The 20,227-nt window shown below is 43.3% G+C and overlaps 1 protein-coding gene across 2 annotated transcripts in view; it reads right to left on the bottom strand.

Moving 5' to 3' along the window:
• Positions 1–20,227, bottom strand: part of LOC139622196 (protein eva-1 homolog A) — a 219,650-nt gene that overhangs the window by 34,749 nt on the left and 164,674 nt on the right. For both annotated transcript variants that reach the window (XM_071479429.1, XM_071479428.1), the window contains exons 2-5: positions 16,791–17,014; positions 14,642–14,765; positions 12,822–12,974; positions 3,571–3,714 (exon numbers count right to left, since the gene is read on the bottom strand). In XM_071479429.1, coding sequence (XP_071335530.1) covers positions 3,571–3,714; positions 12,822–12,974; positions 14,642–14,762 — 418 coding nt within the window. In that variant the 5' untranslated portion in view covers positions 14,763–14,765; positions 16,791–17,014. The remainder of the gene's footprint in view (positions 1–3,570; positions 3,715–12,821; positions 12,975–14,641; positions 14,766–16,790; positions 17,015–20,227) is intronic.

Raw genomic sequence — 20,227 nt, 5'->3', positions numbered from 1 at the left:
CTGACAAAGATTGTGTGACATGCTCGGAAGCTCCAGAATAAAGGACCGTGAGGTGAGATTGTTTGGTTAAAAGAAGCTTTCCATTTTTTTATTAACAACTGTCCAGCTAATAAGTGGACATTTAATTCAACAGTTAAGCTGCTTGTTTTAGTGTAGTGGCCATATTTCTATATATGAAAACACATGTAGGATATTAATGGACTCATTATAATGCCTATACTTAGGATCATAAGGGATCCTATTTCCATTTTGAGGTTTCAACCCCAGGGTTGGAAATGCCTGAGTTGCCTATTCCATCGAGCCCCCACCTACTTCAACCCCAGATCCCATGTTAACCAGCTAAGTGCCACAATTAATCCATTTCCTCCTCAGCAATTAGACCTGTTCATTAGGCTTTCCATGACCTTTTATCCCCCCTGAAAGAGTCTGCTCTGCACGGTTCAAAGGAGGCTGTTTGGCTCGCTCGGGGTGATACATTACACAGCGGTGCACACTCTTGAGGGGAAGCTTTGGAGGGAAGTTTAGAGGAGAGGCCTCCTCATCTTGAGTCTGAAGGTTTAATACTTCTCAGGGGTGGAAACGAGCTGTGCTCCGGGTAAGGAGGCCTCAATCTGGGACTGACATAAGAAGGAGGAGGGGAAGAAGAGAAGGATTCTTCTGGACATGATTTGATCAGCGTGGATGTTCATAAGTCATATTCTGTTAAATATAGTTCCTTTGTGGTGCACAGACACACAGAAGCAGGATGCCCTCAGGCTGTATCTCTTCACTCACACAGCAGAGGAAGGATGTTGGCAAATAGGAAGAGCGATGTTGTGGGCCTCAGAGGTCTGGTTACGCTGGCTGTATAAAGAGAACCCTTCTAACAGCTGTTTTTACCAGCTGTAAGAAGACACACTTGCACTATACACACATCAAGATACAGATTTATACATGTTGCAAAGAGCCATAGTTTTTTTTTTATCCCAGCTGCAGAAGACAGAGGTCAAACTCTCTGACAAAGTAAGCAACACATTACAAGAAAGAAACTTCAAAGGGGCCACACTTGCTTTTTGAAGAAAGTGCCCCGAGCAGGCTCATTCATCAATCTCCAACAGTTGCACTCGGGGTAAATCTTTCCATGTCTAGGCTATGAAGAATTTGCAAGACAAGTGTATTTTATACCTTCATCTTCTTTGAATATTGAGATGTCAAATATTTAGAGCTGCAGTTAATCTGCTCCTGAAGTTTTTTTTTTTTTTTTGACAAATAAACAAACCATGGGGACTTCCTCCGGGGGGACTGGATATAAATGAAGCCTGACAGTGGCGGCTGTGCGGAGTGTGTGTGTGTGTGATCTGCTGGGAGACTGATGGCAGGTTCCAGGCCATTTGCTGCTGTGTTATTGCTAAGAAGTGAGTCCACCCCTGGGGCTGTGTGAGGAAGAGGCTGGAGCTCCGAGTGATGATGGCTTTATAAATCACTGGCAAGCTGGGGGCCGATAGCGGGTCAATACTGTGAATCAAACACGCACTCATGCTTGCATTGGTGTGTGTGTCTGTGTGTGTGCGTGTGTATATGCCAAAATATCAACAAATACACACACTCAACAGATACTCATACAGACATATAGACATGTAAAACAGTTTCCTCAATTATTTTACTCTTGGCAGGCGACAATCGCCTCTAACGTAGCACTTAGGTCATCACGGGACATTAAAGATTTTAAGTGGGTTAACACCTCCTTCTAAGGCAAAGTGACACGCACAAACACACACGCTCACTCACTCACACACAGCGATTACACACAAGGAGTTTAATTTATGAATTTCCAAAAGAAACAACGTTAAAATTCCTATCCTATCCTAACCTATCCTATCCTATCCTATAGCTTATCCTTCCTCAGAATATCCCAAAAAAAACCTCTTGCCAATTGCGGGTTTATTATTTATACTTATTAATTCACTATTGATCATAAAGTCCTGTCAGGTTTAAAAGTTTTGTGCTATCAATCACTTTGTGTAAGTAGATGCCTTTTTTTTTTCAGCTGGAACCAAACATTGTACAGACCACCAGCACACACACAGATATGCACGCAAATGCTACCAATCATGTGCAGACAGACATCCTCCGTCCCCCACTCCGACACAAATGGGGTCAATCCTCCACACACTCAACCACCAATGAAAGAGGATCCCCCGAAATTACCACTTTGCTGGAGCCTGGAGCTACCAGTGACTTCATGTCTACAGCAACTAGACTGATTTACTCACATTCATCCCTCTCCACTCTGACCACAGCCCAGAAAACCCACCTCCAGCCCCCCCACCTCACAGCATCTCCACCCCCTTACAGCCCCCCTCACACACATACACACACACACACACACACACACGCACTCCCACCCGCCTCTATCTGTTGAATGTTAGCACCATTCCACATCCTTCCGCTTCCTCCACTGCCCCTTCCTCAAAAACACTCGCACATTCGCCGGTCCAACTCCGCACCAGAGCTGCTGGGAGAGTACCTTGTGTTATCAGTGAAAGATAAGGGAGGTCAGACAGAGATTCAAGTCAAACGACTCCATAAACACAGCTTAACAGCCTGTGTGTTCTTGTCTGCACTGTCCGGTTGTTGTTGAGATAAAGGATGGACGGATTCTTGGAGGACTATCTGACAACCATACAGCATTTGGAGACACAGAGACTCAGAGTGGTGGACCTTTTTTTTTTTCAGTTCTCTGAGAAACATATTGATTTTTTTAGGCCCAGTGTGGAGACCCACATATCTAATACAATTCAGTCCTTTAAATCAGTACTCAGACATAAAATGCCAAGTGTAACAGGCATCTTAGTCCGGATCAGGATTTCTGTGCCAGTGGTTTTAGTGGGTTTGAGAGGCTCCAGGCCATGGTGCTGATGGATCAATTTCTGGTCCTGGAGGTGACTGGATAGCATATGTGTGTGTGTGGTGTTTGTGTGTGTGTGTGTGTGTGTGTGTGTGTGTGTGTGTGTGTGTGTGTGCGTGTGTGTGTGTGTCACCCTCCAAGCATGAGGTTAATGAATTATAGCCTTGACAGTTCAGGTTTAGCCCAGGGGTGGAGAACAGATAAAAAGCAAGACCATCATTCTCCCTCATCCGCAAAGACATAAAGTCAAAACAGAAGATTTTTTTTAAAACTGCATTCTAGGGGGTGGAAAACAAGTTTTTAAGCTTTGAACTTCTTGCATGACATTCCTTTCTCCCTCTAACAAAAAAACCAAAAAACACTTTAATAGCCTAAAAAATAAACACTGCATTCCTTCAGAAACCGTGACTGTAAAATTTAACACAATCAATGATGTTGACCACAACACACTGTTTCGAATGGGGCTAGTGGTATTTTAAAAGTTGTAAGAGACCTAAATGAAACTGGTGAACCCAATAGCATCATCATACCCTCTCAAAGACATTTAATTATTCTCTGCCCACTGTAGAGCTGGAGTAACTCTGGAACACGGGGCTGAAAGTCAGGCTGATCTGTAGGCGAGCAGCACCCCCTGGTGGCAGCACAATGAAGCCCTCGGTGAAGGTGTGCTGGCTGGGACTCACCACAGGTGTAGATGACACTGAGGTACTTCCTGGTGCCAGAGTAACACGGATCTCCGAAGTCTCTGGTGGAGGCTCGGATGAGACAGCTCTTCTTGCCCTGACAGCGGGAGGTGAGGACCTGCAGAGCCACGGACGACTGGCAGTCTGACAGAGAGACAGAGAGGGGGGGAGACAGCCAGCGGGATTAACAGTTATACAGTTTACCCAGCTATATGAGTAAATCATTCATAAAGAGAGAGGTCACAGTGAAATGTAGCTGTGACTGAAGGTTTCTGGAGAATCTGTAATTGAAAGTTAACTGATATAATTATAACGATATATATTATAACTGAAATAATTAAAACGATCTGAGCCATTTCATCACAAATCATCAGTCTCACCTCCTCCAGTGTGAATATTAGTTTGTATTTTTCAGATATGTTTTATGCTCAAGTTGCACATGAGCCTGCTACCTGTTAAGTGTTTGATGGACAAGCAGCACTTCAGGCACAAAGGGACTACATGAGTCTCTGTCAACTACAACACACACATACCTTAACACACATATTCTGCAGACATCTCCCATACACACTCCTTCCCACGAAGCCTTTTTCAGCTCCCATGCTGGAGCCTCTGTCCACATCAGACCCACACAGAGAAACCTTACTGGGGCCTCACATTGTCTAAAGAGATACCTGATCCATCATATGTGTGTGTGTGTGTGTGTGTGTGTGTGTGTGTGTGTGTGTGTGTGGGTGTGTGAGTGTTTGTGTATGGAGAGTAATTGATGGGGCCCTCATACATCATCACTAAGCACCCGCCAGCTCCTCCAGAGCCTCTCCTCTGCAGCTCTCGTCCTGATGAGGCTCTTCTTCTCTTTACCTTTTTCCGCTCTGACTTCCTTCCTGTCTCACATTTATAACTAATGAAGATGATACGCTTGCCTGCTGTGCTCACACACTTCAGACAAAATTCAATGAGCTCATAAAGCCAGTTTTAATGTCCAACAATTTACACAAACATCATTTTTAAAGCAGTCTGCTGAATGGTGTTGTAATGAATCGATTGGTCTAGAAATGATTGGAATACAGTGGGGAAAAAAGTCCCTCCACAAGTTTCCAGAGCCCAGTGAGACATCTTTAGATTGTTGTTTTGTCCAGTCTATAGATACTCAAAGATATTGAGTTTTAAATTATGTAAAACAAAGAAAAGAAGCTGAGAAGCCGGAACCAGCAGTTTTCTGGCATTTCTGCTTGAAAAATATTTAAACAATTCATCCAGTATCAACACTGCCGTTGACTGTTTCAGCTCTATGTCTATAAGACAGTGTATATATCAGTATTCATTCAAATGCTATTTACAATAGTGACAACTGACAATCACAAGTATTAATCACAAGTATTAATCTACTTATATTTACATTTTGACTTCAGCTTCAGTGGGAGAGTGGTCTGAACCTAAAACATAAACTAGTAATTCCTCATGTGAAGCAAAGACTGAAGAGAAAATATAAAATACATGAGTGGTTTTTATCATCATGAATTATGGAAACCAAAAGCACACATGTGAAAATGAGCTCAATGGTGCCATCCCAGTGGATTCTGTATCCTACGTTCCACCTCATGAACCTGAGTGACGCTACAGACGGAGGCGTGAGGAGCACTAATAAAGTCAGAAGAACCTCCCGCTGAGTTCTGTGGGAATGTGAACGGGCCTGGGTTCCACATGGATGCCTCCCAGGCCCCTACAGTCCATCTAACTCCTAAAAACAACACAAGGAGACGAGCCTTTGAAAGTGGACACTGGGGTCTCGCACTGTGTGCCCCAGTGGGCCCCAGAGAGACACAGAGAGATCAGAAAAAAGGTAAAGAGAACAGGATGGTTAAGGCTTGGCTCACATGTCAACAGGCCACTACAAATTATGGCACAGGTCAAAGGGTAAATGTCCCAGTCAGGAAGTGAAAGACGGCAATCGAGTGGTCATGGACAGTGTCAACACTGGGAGTTCTTTGAATGGTCCACGACTGTGTGATCCTGCCTTACACTCAAGAGGGAGCACATCTTATCCCATTTCAATACATATGAGAAAATCTAGCTCTAAAACATGTGAATCCAGGTCACAGCCTACGCATCACAGTAAGCTTTTTAAAAACGTGAACCTGAATCAAGGTCTCTGTCCATTTGGACGCGGTTTAAAGGGGCAACCAGCTCCCCAGCTGGAGCCGACACACTGGAATTCACGAGCAGAGTGTAGCGAGGTGGACGCCTGCGGGAACCAGTGAGGGGAACTGGATAACTACTCAGACGCCGAAAAGTTAGACTCTTCCGTCTGTCACATAAAACACATGCAGATTCATTCACTGGAGATGGAAATTCACCACCTGCTTCATCTGCTGTTCTCAGAAATAATTCTCATGTTGATGAGTTCTGTCAAGACATTCCAACAGTACATTTCTATTTTTTGATTAATCTGGCTGTTAAATAATTTTGTCTATAATATTTATAATTTCTCTGACGCCACAATGACACAGTGAAATTGCTTGTTTTGTCTAACCAACAGTCCCACACAAGAAGCTATTCAGACATTCAGTTTACTATTACTCGATGACTGAAACAATTTAGTATCATAAGAGTTGCAGAAAGATTTTCTGTCAATCAACTAAGTGATTAGATAAATAATCATTTCAACCAAAAAAACAAATTCTTAGTTTTTTTTTTTCAAATTAAGCAAAATACACTGTAACATCAGCCCTCTGAACACATACACCTCTTCTTCTTGCTTATTTAGTGCAGCAGGTATGATATGAATAGGGCAAATGTGGTTTGTGTAATGAGAATGAATTAATGTTTAGTGTGTTATTGTGTTTATATGGAAATTAATTAAAAAAAAAAAAATCAGCTTAAATGCCAAAAAGTGGATCTAAAAACAACAGCACTTGAGTGTTGCCTTGCATCACATGCTGAGCTGCATCCTGAAGACGGGACTAAAGGAGCAGCATTGTACAACCTGAATGTAAGAGGTTATTATTCCTATCAGCTGATCATCCACTGTCAGACATTCTGTGCAAACCCACTGTGGGGCTTTTACACTTACAGACATAGACAGATGCAGATATAACTGCCTTTTCTAAATAAATAGAAATGGACATTTTTTTAGCATTGACCTCTTGCTACAGTTAAAAAGTCAGAAGCATGTGCAACATTTGACCACAAAAATCGAAGGTATTTGGTTTAAATCTCTTTACCACAACAGTGACTGGTCAAAATGTGATAACAGGTTAATTTATGTGCAGATATGTGTGATTCCTTATGTGGATCTGTGTGTATATCTATATAAGTTTCTGTAGATGCTGCAGCACAATGGCCTCCTGGTCCCCCTGCGATGTGCTTTAATTTGTCCTCCCTCTCTCTTTTCCTTCCCAGAGGGCTCGTTCGAGCCGGTGTGCCACGCAGAAAACCTTCCTCCCTGACAAGGCCGTCTACTGACAGACAGGCCCCCATTAGCTGCCGCTTTGATTCCTGGCTGGGTGATTAGTTGGAGCAGGGGGCCCACAGAGAAACGGGTGGGGCTGGGGTGGTTCAGAGACAGATAGAGTCTTCTAGGGACAAGAGGATGGAGACATACACATTTATTCTTTGTTCACTGGCTTTCCGTGCTTATACGTGCATGCACGCTAAACCACACACACACGGCATTTGTATGTGGTATTAAAAGAGCATTCCTCAGGATCTGACCTCCTCTGGCTCTCATTAGCGGCTTTAACGCAGACAGGCAAGCATAGCACAGTCTTCTCTCACACACATACACAGAGGGGAACAGGCATGAATAACCCCTGTTACCTCTAACCTTTACCCTCAACCACCTCCGAGCCTGTGCACCAACCCTTCTCTCCGCCACACACCCAACAAGAGCGAGCCTACGGCTCAGAAGAGAGGGCCCACAGTCAAGACGAGCAGCAACTGGGGGAAGGGAGGAGTTTCCTGGACAAACACACACACAAACACTTATTCTCACTCACACACACAGCAGGAAGCACAGACACAGAGGTCAGATACAGAGAGCCACAAATAAGAAAATACAGAAGGCGCACGTCTTCTTAAAACAAGCCTATAGTTGATCACCCACACCTAGCGTCATTGTCGGTGTAAGTGCGTTTGCTTCTCTGTGTTGGATGCATTTCAAGTGCGTGTTGATATGCTGCCCCGTACCAGCAGCGCCTCTATATGGCTCAGCAACTTTTGTCACATCAGTCATCTGTCGTACATCTAACTTTCTGCTTGCTTGAACCAGCATCAGCCTCGAACTTACCAGTTAACTGAACATAATGCCATCAATCCGCAAAACATAACACAACATTAATATGTGAAATAGTAGCTCTTGTGTGTTGTGAGGGCTGCTGTTGCGTTTCACTCATCACAGAGCCCTTATGTTGGGGGGTGGGGGGGTCTTGGGTGCAGAATATGCTGGTGGACTGAACTTGTGCTGCTACTGTCTTGCACAAATTTATAGGATAACACTTGTGTGTTTGCCCCTAACATAAAAACACACCCACACACATGTGCACACACAGGCACATAAAGTATATCCACAGCAACCTTTCCCAGAAAGCTCCTGGTTTTCCACCCACACACACCTTCCCTGGAATTTCCGAGACAATGGGCGGACGAACCTGTCGAGAGTGCTCATCTCCTCTCCTGCTGTGACTCACCTGCCATACATATAATTTGATAGGGAGGCTTAAGTCATTGTTGTGGGATTAGAAGTCTTTGTATAATAGAAAAGTGAGTTACTTTCAGACGCCGTGATAGGGCATAAAGGGCCTGCACACGCCAAGCGCTTGCTGTGAATGCCATTAATGAATATGAGCCTCTCTCCTACGCGCACATTTGCTGTAAATGGTCTATTCACTTCAGCGGGATTAGATATTACTGTAACACAGTGGATTCAGGGATTACAGTGTTTCCAGTGTTGAAGTGTGCAGCAGAACTCACAACGCACCTGCACAGATAAATATAAATGTGCACACAACTGTACATGAGCATGCAGAGAGTTTTCTTCAGCTGTGTTTGTAAGTTGATAGCAGGTTATTCCTAGAGTCAGAGGCATTTGGTATGGAAACTGTCAACACTACACACGTGTGTTATCGCCGACAACACGTTACTACAAACACCACATCTTAAATCCAATCAGTGGTGCCCCTTTGACCTAAACCTGGCATGAACCTGTTACCATGGAAAACACATGCAGTGTGAAGTTCTGGTGTAGCTGGAATACAAACATCAGGGATGTTATTTTAGAGACGCTTCAGAAAGATCTACAATTCACTGACTTAAATCTGTCAACTACTGCACTGTAGCTTCACTTTCAAGACAGGTTTAAACACACGTAACTGTACATTTTATATAATCTGAGGTCCAAAACAACACCGACATCCTGCTGCTTATCTGCTCTGTGTGCATCAAAGTCACGGAGAAATGCAGATAGTGTTACAGCGAAGCAGCTTGCACCCTAACAACTGGAACAGGCTTCCAAAAGCCAAGTGTTAAATTTGAACTGCAGCTGTGCATACTCAGCTTTTAAAAGCCACTGTGATCATCCAACCAGCCCGAGATGTAAGATGTTGTTGGAAACATCTTACTGTAGGCCATGCCTGAAGCACATACTCAAAAGTGAAAGGGCAGAAGCCTTCAAAAAAAAAAAAAAAGAAAAAAAAAAGGCAGTCTGAGACCCAGCATGCCAAGCATGGGGGGCTATTTAGATGTCAAGAGGTGTGTGTGATGGTAATGGGGCAGATGAGAGAGGAGGGCTGAGCAGGCCCCTTTTGCTTTGAGGATTCTCCATCGCCGCAGAGACCTGTCCAACTCCACCAATCCCACCCCACCCCAAAGCCAAGGAACAGACGAGATCAAAGAGGTCTTGACTTTTGTGCGCACATGCCTGCGTATGCACTTGTTTTTGTCTGTTACACTTTTCCGGGGTCTTTAGATTCAACATGCAAGCAGATGGCTGTGGTATACAGCTCTACATGACGGTAAATAAACTGCAAAATTCACAAGGTAAATACGATTTGGAGACTAGAAAAGCACCTCTAGAAGCCAGTTGATTTTCAAACAATATGGAAATCTAGAGTTAACTCAAAGAAACTCCAGTCCTGGTCTTTGGATGAAACAGAAACGGCATACAAACAAATCCCCACTGCCACACAGTGCAATATCTCCATATCTAATACCATACATAGGTGCAGCCAGCTGTATGAGTTCAGGAGCTCAGTGGTGAGCTTGCCAGGGCAGTGCGGTTTAGGAGATTACTCTAACCTACCATGTTGGCACAGTCAGACACATGTTTAAGGAGACATCAAATCAAAATAGGTGCAAAACAAACTCGTGCATAATGCGACTGCCAAGCCGCATTATTATAAAAGTGGTGGTGGTGGTGGTGGGGGGAGGTGGAGGGGGCATTTAAAAATAATTAACGGTGTGTGTCTGAGCTGTCACTCAAGGCACCCTCACTTCCTGCTCCTGGTGACATGGGAGCCACATCAAAGACGGGGCTGACAGGGGAAATCCCACTAGGGCACCGCTAGACAGTCTGGAGCAGCCCGAGGAGGTGTTTGTGGGAGGTGGGCGTGTGTGTGCAGCATGTGTGTGTCTATGTGATCGAGAGATAGAAAAAAGCATGCTGCAGAATGGGTGGACAGGAAGAGCAAGGCGTTTGTGTACGTCTGAGTGTACGGTTGATGTAAACACACACAAAGTTAGCATGTGATTTGACAGTAAACACCACTTCTTCTCTGCTCTCGTCTGGCCTTTATATAACTGTAACAGTAGAGTCACTAGAGAACTCAGCAACTGTATTTAATCCCGAGTCTGAAACCAGATACCAGGCCAGCCCTGTCTCACCCGCTACACCTACCTGTCGCACATTCCTGGTCCACCTGCATACGCAGCACTGGCTGAGGTTGCTTCAAAGTGGCCCTCAGTATTCATACAGAACACAATAACACACAGACGCACACACACTCACACAATGCCATTCTTTATATATGTCTCTGATTACCCATGTGACTGACGCCTGTGTCATTATTTTGACCCTGTCCTGTCACCTCCGTCGTAACACACACACGCACACACACACTTCAGGGCATGTTTGTTGTTAATTATTTAAATTGTAAATCCCTGCAAATGACGTTCAGCCTTCCTGCACGGCTTCGTGCAGGCTGTTTCTAGCACACACTCACCAGTTAACTTACACCTGCTCTGGCTACTTATTTACAGACCTCAGTGTCCATTTCCTTCTGCACATTAACGAAACAAAGACAGCCTAGACTAAAGTGAAATAAATGAGCTGCCGGGCGAACAGGCCAAGGGCCACCAGCACAGTAGCTATGGTTATACTAAGACTTGTCATGTAACCAGGCTTAGAGTCATTAACATTCTCCTAAACAAGAGCTAGAGTACATCTGGATATCCCGTGCACTCACTCATGCACGCACGCACACATACATACTTGGAGGGAACTCAATACTGTCCCTTTTCTACAGGCCAAACTCCGCGCTTTGGATGACAGAGACATCTGATCTACATTCCACCCCAATTCCCCTGACAGTGTGTGTGTGTGTGTGTGTGTGTGTGTTTGTGTGTGTGTGTGTGTGTCGGCCTGAGCTTTGAGTGGTGGTTTTATACAGTATACCTCACAATTTCAGAGCAAGATAAAGAAATTGCCGAATGGTGACATTTTTCTGGAAGGTAAATTATCAATCAGTTATCTGGGTACAGAGGGATGTTTGAATAGCTGACGTCAAGTATGGGTGTGGCAGACCTGTGTTTGTGCTAGAGACTCTGAAGCCAAGAAGCATGTGAGGAAATTATAAAATCCACAAAACCCCAACAGTATCTCAAGGCAAGTATCACCCAAGTCGCAGAAAATTTATGAATGAGAGATTAAGCTATGAGCTATGAGTTATGAGCCTGGTAGTGTTTGGAGTTCTCTTTGTGGTTCAGAGGTGTTCGAGCCCTGACATGTAAAACTCATCAATAAAATCTTCCATTTTCCCCATCTGCCGTATGACGCCTGGTATATTTTAATGGAAAAAATGTCTTGGAAGAGCAACTCAAAGCCCAGAGTGACCCTAAATTCCACTCTCTCAACTCATTGATATGTATAACAACATTAGCAGGACAAGGAGACTCACTTTCAACATCATGCAAACCCAAGCAGACCTGATTTACATTCCCAGCTTGTGTTTTCATGTGAGAAATCTCATTCCTCTCCTCACCTCAGACTGACCCCAAAACTGATGCTATGAATAAAACAAACCACAACTTAACTCAAACAGTATTGAAGTTAATAATCGTATCACCTTTGCCCACCCTCTTCAGAGGATGATCAGTGAATACGATCACCATAAAACAGCACTTTAGCATCTGGCAATACAGCACTCTCAACCAGGATTGGGTTGCAGTTCTTAGCAACTATTAGCTAGTAGTTACTACATTAGCAAGTTTGCTTAAGAACTACTAGCTATACTTGTGCTACTAGCAAATTAAATAACTGGCTTCCTGGTAGTCAATCAAGTAGTAGTGGCATCAAACATTAAGAAATGTCATAGCTAGTAAAAACGTAGAAACTAAATCAGTTGATAGAAAACATTTGTAGAGACGTCCAATTTAAAGCAGTCAAACAAACAAGCAAAAAAAAAAAGCCCAGAAAATTCCAGGGCTAACTAATTTGATCCTTTGTCAATTTAGGTTAAAAAAATTATGTTTTATTTATATAAGCATACATGAACAAAAAGTGATAAATAATCACACAATTCCACATGAAATATCTGATTAAGCTAACCTTGCTGCTGTTTAGTAATTTAGTCTGACGCTATCAGAATAATGTTTTTGTACTTTTGAACTTTCTGTCAGTTTAGTGAGATGCAATTTGAAATCTTTAAGTTCCCAACATTACAAATACGAGGTCAGGTACGTGAAGAATATTTAATATTACTTCTTTTACCCTTCAATCCAAACAGGTCGTAGGTAAGCAAGCTAATGTTAGCTATGTCAGTTTGCTCTGTTAGCTGTCTAACAGTTGCACCCGGCATTTTGTATTTAATGACAACTACTCTCTATGTGAGAACTAGCTTCATGGTGCAACCCATATTAATTTAGTGATGCTACAATCTCCTCCCCGGTTATTACCTGTCTTATGTTTGAAACTAGAGAGAGGCGGTGCTACTCAACTGTCTCGTAACCTGCAATGTGAGAGTAAAAATGGGTCTCACCTACTGACGGGGCCCTCCTGTGATGAAGAGGACACTCCAGGGTGCCCTGTTGAGTTCGGCCAAACATGGCGGAGTAAACGGCGATCTGCATGCCCCGTTTGCAGCTCAGCCTCATCCTCTCCTCCTCGCAAACCACCTTACTCTTATACTCGTCTGGAGACACAGAGACAGAGGACACAAAATGTTACGAATAGCAAAAAAGCACAAAAGGAAACTAGAATAATTAAAGTACTTTTGAATTTATGAATATTCCATCACTGAATAAAATATCAGCTTTCTATATAATTTGATTCCTAAAATCTTATAACAGAAAAAAACCTTGAAATTAATGTCTTGCCTTGACCACAAAACAAAACATGAAGTAAACTGTTGGTTGTCTTTACATCAAATATTACATTTTCAGATGAAAAAAAATGATTTCTTTTATTTTTTTCCCCCACTATTTTTATTTTATCAAACCTCTGTAGAGCGGCTTATAGTCAGCACAGAAAACAGTACCCCGGCTTAATTCAGAGTAGCGACGCAGAAACAGAGGTATAGTCGTTCAGTGGACATGTAGAGCCATGCAGAGGCATTCCTCACACACATCCAGCCACAGTGACCTGTGACAGCCAGAGTAGCTCCACTGGCCAACAAATAAAAACACAACAGCAGCCACTTCGACATCTATGAGGGGAGTGGAACAGGAATGCGGAAAGCGGAGACGGCAGAGAAAAGGGGTCGGACTGGTTTGTTATATCTTTTGGTGATGGATTCACTCTTGTTCTCTCTTACTCCCTCCCTTTCTCCTTCACTTCCTCTGTCGTCCATCCACCTCTCCTTTCAAAGGCAGTGACACCTGCCCGTTGCACCTCACTAACACCCCATGCGGCCTTTCTCTCTTCCCCTGAGAAGTCATTGGTTAAGTGACAGTGAACAAAGAGCTGTTGATTGGCCCCGGGGTCTGGTGGAGAAAGAAAAAGTGGGGAGGGCAGGGGGATCAGTGGATTAATGCCCACTTCTGGTCACTCTAGTGTGAACTGCTGCACAGCTCAGTGCAGCTCGGCTCAGCACAGCATTGAGCCATGAATGGAGACGAGAATCTGGGTGGGATTACTGCACTGTTGTGGCTCCTCTCTGGAGTGATACTCTTAGCTTCCTGGCTCACAGGGAGAAGGAAGAAGAGGGATAAAGGAGGCACACAATAAGTTTTTTTTCCTTTAAATGAAACAGCGAAGACGACAGAAGCAGGAAAGACATAGACAATGTGACACTTAATTCAGTGCAGAATTAAATTCGATGATTTAATGAGAAGTAAACTAAATACCCTTGTCAGGTTTAAAATATGGCAAAGCATGGGGACTGTAGTTTTTGAGTCAGTTCCACATACACATACACATACACAACATACAGATAAAATCTATTTCAAATTAGCATGAGATACCTGACACTTTTTCTCTTAAAGAAGCGTGATGTTAAATCTAAAAATCCTCTGTTTTTTTGTACACTGAAAATCTATGTTTCAGTTAAAAATATACCTGCAACTATGCCTTCTTTGGAAGTTAATATATACGGTGCAGAAAAGATATTCGTGTGATTGGAATTAGCCTAAGCCTTCCCTTGAGCTCTAAAAACAATCTCATATTTTATACATTGCTGCAAAATAATACACACATTGTTAATGTTGTAATTGGGTTGTCCCTTGTGCAAAGGAAGTGACCCCACCCGTGGTCTATTTCTGACTAAATGGGGAGGTGTGTGAGAAAAGAGAAAGAATGGTCCAACCACAGGGACGGACAAATGTGTGTCGCTGTCGGGATACGAGGTGACGAGGGACTTACTAGGTCTGCATTTGTACCAGACAATGAGGTATTTACTGCTGCCAGGACACTGGTCTGTCCCAAACACGCGGCTGTTGACAAGGACTTGACAGCTCCTTCTGTCTTGGCACTCGTCCAGCATTTTCTAAAGAAGGAAAGAGTGACAGAGAGCGGGAGAAGACCACAGACAGGTTTAGAGGAAGAACAATAAGCCCACGATGGTGAGACCAGCAGCAGGCAAACCTAAAACCACTTCAAACAGGCTGCTTATAGCCATGGGAATAAGGAGGAGAGGAGCAGGTAAGAGTAAAAAAAAAAAAAAAAAAAAAGGGAACAGGAGAACGAAAACTCTGGAAAGCTCCATTCCACTCATTTCCTGGCATCAGTCTGCTTCTCTAGTTTCATCATCTTTTAGCCTGCTCTAACCCAGGTGAGCACATTCCAACACACTACATTCTCCTGTCCTGAAATCCCACTCGCTGGAGGAATGACAGAGGGGATCCTGTTCAGAGACTTTCCTCGAATTTAACGTTAAAAGAGAAGCATTAGTTACAACAGATCATGGAATGCAGCACGGGGATTTGTGGTTGGCGCAGTACGATGAGGGGAAATAGGGGACACGATCTACGGATTTCCCCTGTAACACACCACAAAACACATGTAGGTTCTCACTGTGAGAGATTTTACTGATTAATGTGTGTACACCACCAAGATGATATACACCTTATTTATTACAATTCATGCATACATACCACCAGGTTGAGGAATAACCATGGAATGATGAAACAAGGAATCCATTCATTGATTGATGGAAAATCAATCTGCATCAATTTGAATAATTGCTTAATCATTCAAGTCATTTATCAAGAAAAATTTCAAATGTTTGCTGATAGCAGCTGCATGTGACTGAATGCAAGGATTTGCAGTTTTCCTCTGTTTGGTCTCCTTGGTTTTTATTAACCAAGCACCTGTAAGGATGGGTCAGTCGGTTGGTCCACCACTTTGGTCCAGACTGAAGTATCTGGGCTACTGAATGAATTTTCATTATCTTATGACATTCTACTGACTCAAAAATTTGTTAAATACTTTGATTTAAATATAATACTCGTCCCTTTCCCATCAGCTTCAGCTGTACTTGTTAGCCCGCATGGTAAACATTATACCTGCTTATTGGCATTGTCATTGTGAGCATGATAGCATCACTGATGTTAACAAGCTGCTGTCAGAACTTCTCCCATGTGACAAATTGAAGTGGTCCAGGAGAGCCTAAACCTGGGCGTAAATAGTCACATTAGCTATACGGCAACAGCTAAATAGCATTGTTGACTACAGACACCTGGGTGCAAATAGCACCTGCCAAAAAAATAACCAACCATATCATTTTTTTTTTTAAATAATTACAAAAAAATCTCATCTGTAAATTAATCCACAATCAAACAATCATTAGTCACAGACATAGTTGGGATACACACTAACTAAGCATCTTTATGTGGAGAATTTATATTGTAGGACCAACAGAGCAAGGGTCATGAACAGGTGGTACAATGAGATTCTTCGGGGTTGTAGTAATGTGGGTGGCGCAGCAGTCAGTAATTCTCTCACTTCAGCACAATGCACTCTCTGTGTCTGTGCATTCATGGCTGTCCTGTCTATTATGGAAACGGACGGTGTTTAACACTAGAAGGCAGGGGGACTAAGAATAAACAAAACAACTGAGTGAATGCTGAACAGGATGTGTTTGTGTGTGTTTGTGTTGGTGCTGCAAAGCGGGGCTTCTAGTCCAGCCACATCCCAATTTACGAGAGGATGCTAAGGCAAAGAACCCATGAAATCGCTTTGTGTCATGGGAACATACAAGCCTGCTTCCTCTTTACTGAGTGTAATTTGCTGGAAAACCTCCTCACAAAGCGTTACATAATCAGTAGTCCCCCCCCCCCTCCCGAAATTTAACCCTTGGCCAATTTGACCATTTTACAGGACACAGGAGGATTTGCAGCCCAAAAGCAAGGATGTGTATGTGTGTGAAGGGTGGACTAACAAAGGGAGGAACAAAATGAGATCCAAGTCTTGGATTAATGGAAAACACTTAATAGTGGCTACTTAAAAATCATACTGTGTTGGGCTTTCTGATACAAAACTCTATCAGGAATGTGTGAGAGCCATTAATTACCTGTAGTGCAGTGGATACAGAACAATAACGATCATCCTCCCGGGCATTGTAAGAACTTAGGAGAGCCTGGTAGGTCTGAGGGCACTGCTGGGGGTCAGAGGCACCTCTCCTTCCGTAGAAAGCTGATTGGACGGTGATGGTGGTGCGGGGCGGGCAGCGAACAGACAGGAAGTCTCCGTCACAGGCCTGCTCGGTGTAGTTCCTCAACACTTTGGACAGATAACCTATAAGACAGCAAGATGCCAAAGCAGCTGTTACCTTAGACACTTTGCCCATAGCTGAATGCACTCTAAATACTCTATAATGTCGTTTTAATGCAGTGGAACCAACATAGTATCACCGCTTTATCCCTCATTCATGTGGAGAAATGGTTGGTACAATCTCCTCCATGATCTTTCTTGTTCCATAATGTTGTGTTTCCATGGATGTTTGGTGGTGCTGCATGTCTGCGAGCCCTGACAGATAACTACTTACATCTAAAAGACGCCTCCAGGCCAAGAATACCACAACAACAGAAAGAGAGTGAGAGCAGCTTTAGCGTATTTAGCTGGTAGCGTCAGCCCTCCAGTCCTGGCTGTAGAATAGACTGTGGTTTATATCAAAAACCTGGCAAGGATGATTTCTAAAGCCTGACATTATTACAGTTTATATACAAGGATACAGTGTATACACGCCTGATTTACAACAGTATTCTGGTTGCATTTTGAGGTATTTCTAGCTCTGCAAAATGCTACAAGGCAATGGTCAGCCTATTTATATACCAAAGAACAATTTAAGTGCCATGTGGTTCTAGCAGTGTGATAGATTGTTGTGGTCTGTTTTTAAGGCCCCATATTGTATAAAATCAGATTTCTATGTCTTTTTGATTATAAAGCAGGTTAAGAGCTTCTCTTCTGTTTGGCTAACTGACTTGTTGTTGCCAGAGCTTCAGAGAGGTCAGAGAGAGGAGATGTAAATCTACACTGAGATTGCTTTTGCTCCCTTAACCCACAAATCTTCTTATTGATATGGAAACCTCAAAAGACAAAAAACAAAACATTGGAAGTGTAAAATATGGGACCTTTAAAGCTTTTAATTATGTAGCCTGTGTTCTACCTTTCAGGCTCAATTTCTGTTATGTTATTATGCTTGCCAGTAACCGTGTTTACTTGCGTCACACAACCAGCTGGTATCAAGACTATGAATAGAAACATTATATAAACCATTTCATGGAACAAGCCCTAAGTGAACTTTCATTTAACCTCAGAGGCTGCTTGAAATCAAATAAAAGCTCTCATTCTTTTAAAACACTGACGTCTCTCAGCTAACTCTCCTTGCCCATTAGGAGTCTTTGAGAGCTGCCAGTCGGCCTGTCAGTCACTCAGGAGAGCTGAACCCATCACAAAGCCACCATTAACATTCCAGCCTGTGAGAAGGAAAACGCAGATAAAGGAGAGAGCTGATCCCCTGGCCACCGTCATATAATGTCTTTCTGGACTTATCTGGCCCATTTATGAGCTGGCTGCTGCAGAGGAGAAACACTCATAGTCGCAGCCTTTCCCGTTTCTAAACTTTGCTGGAATTGCTAAATGAATTAAGCTTATCTCTTGGTCTCCAACTCAGTAAGGTTCGTCATCTAAAATAAAACTAATACTGAGGCAGTTTTTGCAACATCACGTCGATCTGCTTTTCAACAACTAAAAACAACTTGAAAAACAAGCTGGAGCTTCCCGGCTAAGTGCTCCGCAAACACATTTACAAAGAGTCAACACACACTCATGCTCGCACACACTCACAGAGTGGACACACTGTGATTCAATTACCTTTATTTGGTTAGTGTTTGTTGGGGAAGAGGAAATCACACAGAAACAGTGCTCTCTAACTCACACACTAGCGCACATGCACTTACACACACGGGGACACACACAAAACACACACATTGTCCCCTTATCACCATGGCCACAGTTAAAAGGAGGAAGGGAAACAAGAGACATTCTCAGTTTTCCAAAGGTCAGCCTCTCTCTAAATAGAAGTGCTTATTAAACCACCATTGCTCACATTAACAGGTTTCCACCTGTGGCTGCGTTGTGAAAATGGAGAACAGGTGCACATGCAAACCCTATTTTAAGTTTATTTAGAGATTATTTGCATGCCTCAAATTAAATTATCGGGAATGTGAACTAGAGACCAAAAAAGAGCAGCTGCCTTTATGTAACAGGTTGGATTTATATACATATTTTAAATATTATCGCAACCTACAAATACATATTCATTTCTGTGACTGTACACCTGCATTATAAATCACAGAAATAACCTTAAAATAATGATATATAAGCATGTAGGTGTTTGGATTTAAATGGTGAAAGATTTCTTTGAACAACAACAATATGTGCATGACCCAATTTAACATGAAATAAAAGCATTTTGACTTTAAGGCTGTCTTACTCAGTATTCCAGTATGTGTGATTTAGAAACTGCACTTACAGCGTCATTATTGCAGTTTTGATTCTTTCTTTTAATCGTGCGGGCTTAAATAGTTTCTCCATCTCCACAGTTATATCCAGCTCTCTCACACACACACACACACACACACACACACACACACACACACACACACACACACACACACACACAGGTCTGCTTTGCCTGCCACATTCCACACTGGGTGAGAGGGAACTTGGCATTCCCCCTGGCAGCAAGACCACACACACACACACACACACACACACACACACACACACACACACACACACACACACACACACACAAAACGTCAACACAAACAACGTGGTATGAACAAGCCTTGTTGCTTGGCTCTCCAAGCCAGGGTGTGTGGTGTTGGTGTAACAGTATCACATTATTAGGGCTGGCTCTTGGCAAAGCGCCAGTGCCATGAGAGACCACGAGTTTGTGCAGCCCTTCAGTTAACCGGAGCCTCGGGTATGACGGTGTAACCATGGAAACGGCCGAGGTTATGAACGGGGTGAAGCGAAGAGGACTAAAGATAGGTGACTGAATTTGCACAGGCCACTTGGAGGAAGAGCAGGAGGAGGAGTTTCTTGAGCGAGGGATCCTTGAGCAACAGTTAGAGCACCACAAACACACCGCTACGCCTTCCTCCACCCTACACAGTGAGACTGTGGGTAAAAGGCAAACAGATTATCTCACACAAACCCTCAGGTGCTTTCAAAAGAATCCATTTCTCCTTTTCTCCATCCCACCCTCCTCCCACTCTCCCTCGGTCTCTCTCTCTCTCTCTTCTTCAGGATCGTCACTATTGTTCCCTTCACTCTACCTGTTGACTGAAGTCTCCTTTCAAGGCCAACAAATCAGGCTGGGTTAAGGCACCTGTGTAAACCGCCCAGCCAATGACAGGTGTCCCTCAGAGGCAGAAGGCTGAACAATGCTGGAGGAACACCCAGGCGTCTCTCCTCCTGTCTTCTCCTCCCTGTTTCTTT

Source organism: Trachinotus anak, unplaced genomic scaffold (assembly GCF_046630095.1).
Source record: "Trachinotus anak isolate AG129_WGS33_773 ecotype Australia unplaced genomic scaffold, CSIRO_AGI_Tana_v1 ptg000005l, whole genome shotgun sequence".
Classification (NCBI taxonomy): domain Eukaryota; kingdom Metazoa; phylum Chordata; class Actinopteri; order Carangiformes; family Carangidae; genus Trachinotus; species Trachinotus anak.
Note: the sequence above shows the minus strand (reverse complement) of the source record. Positions and strands in the feature narration are given on the sequence as shown.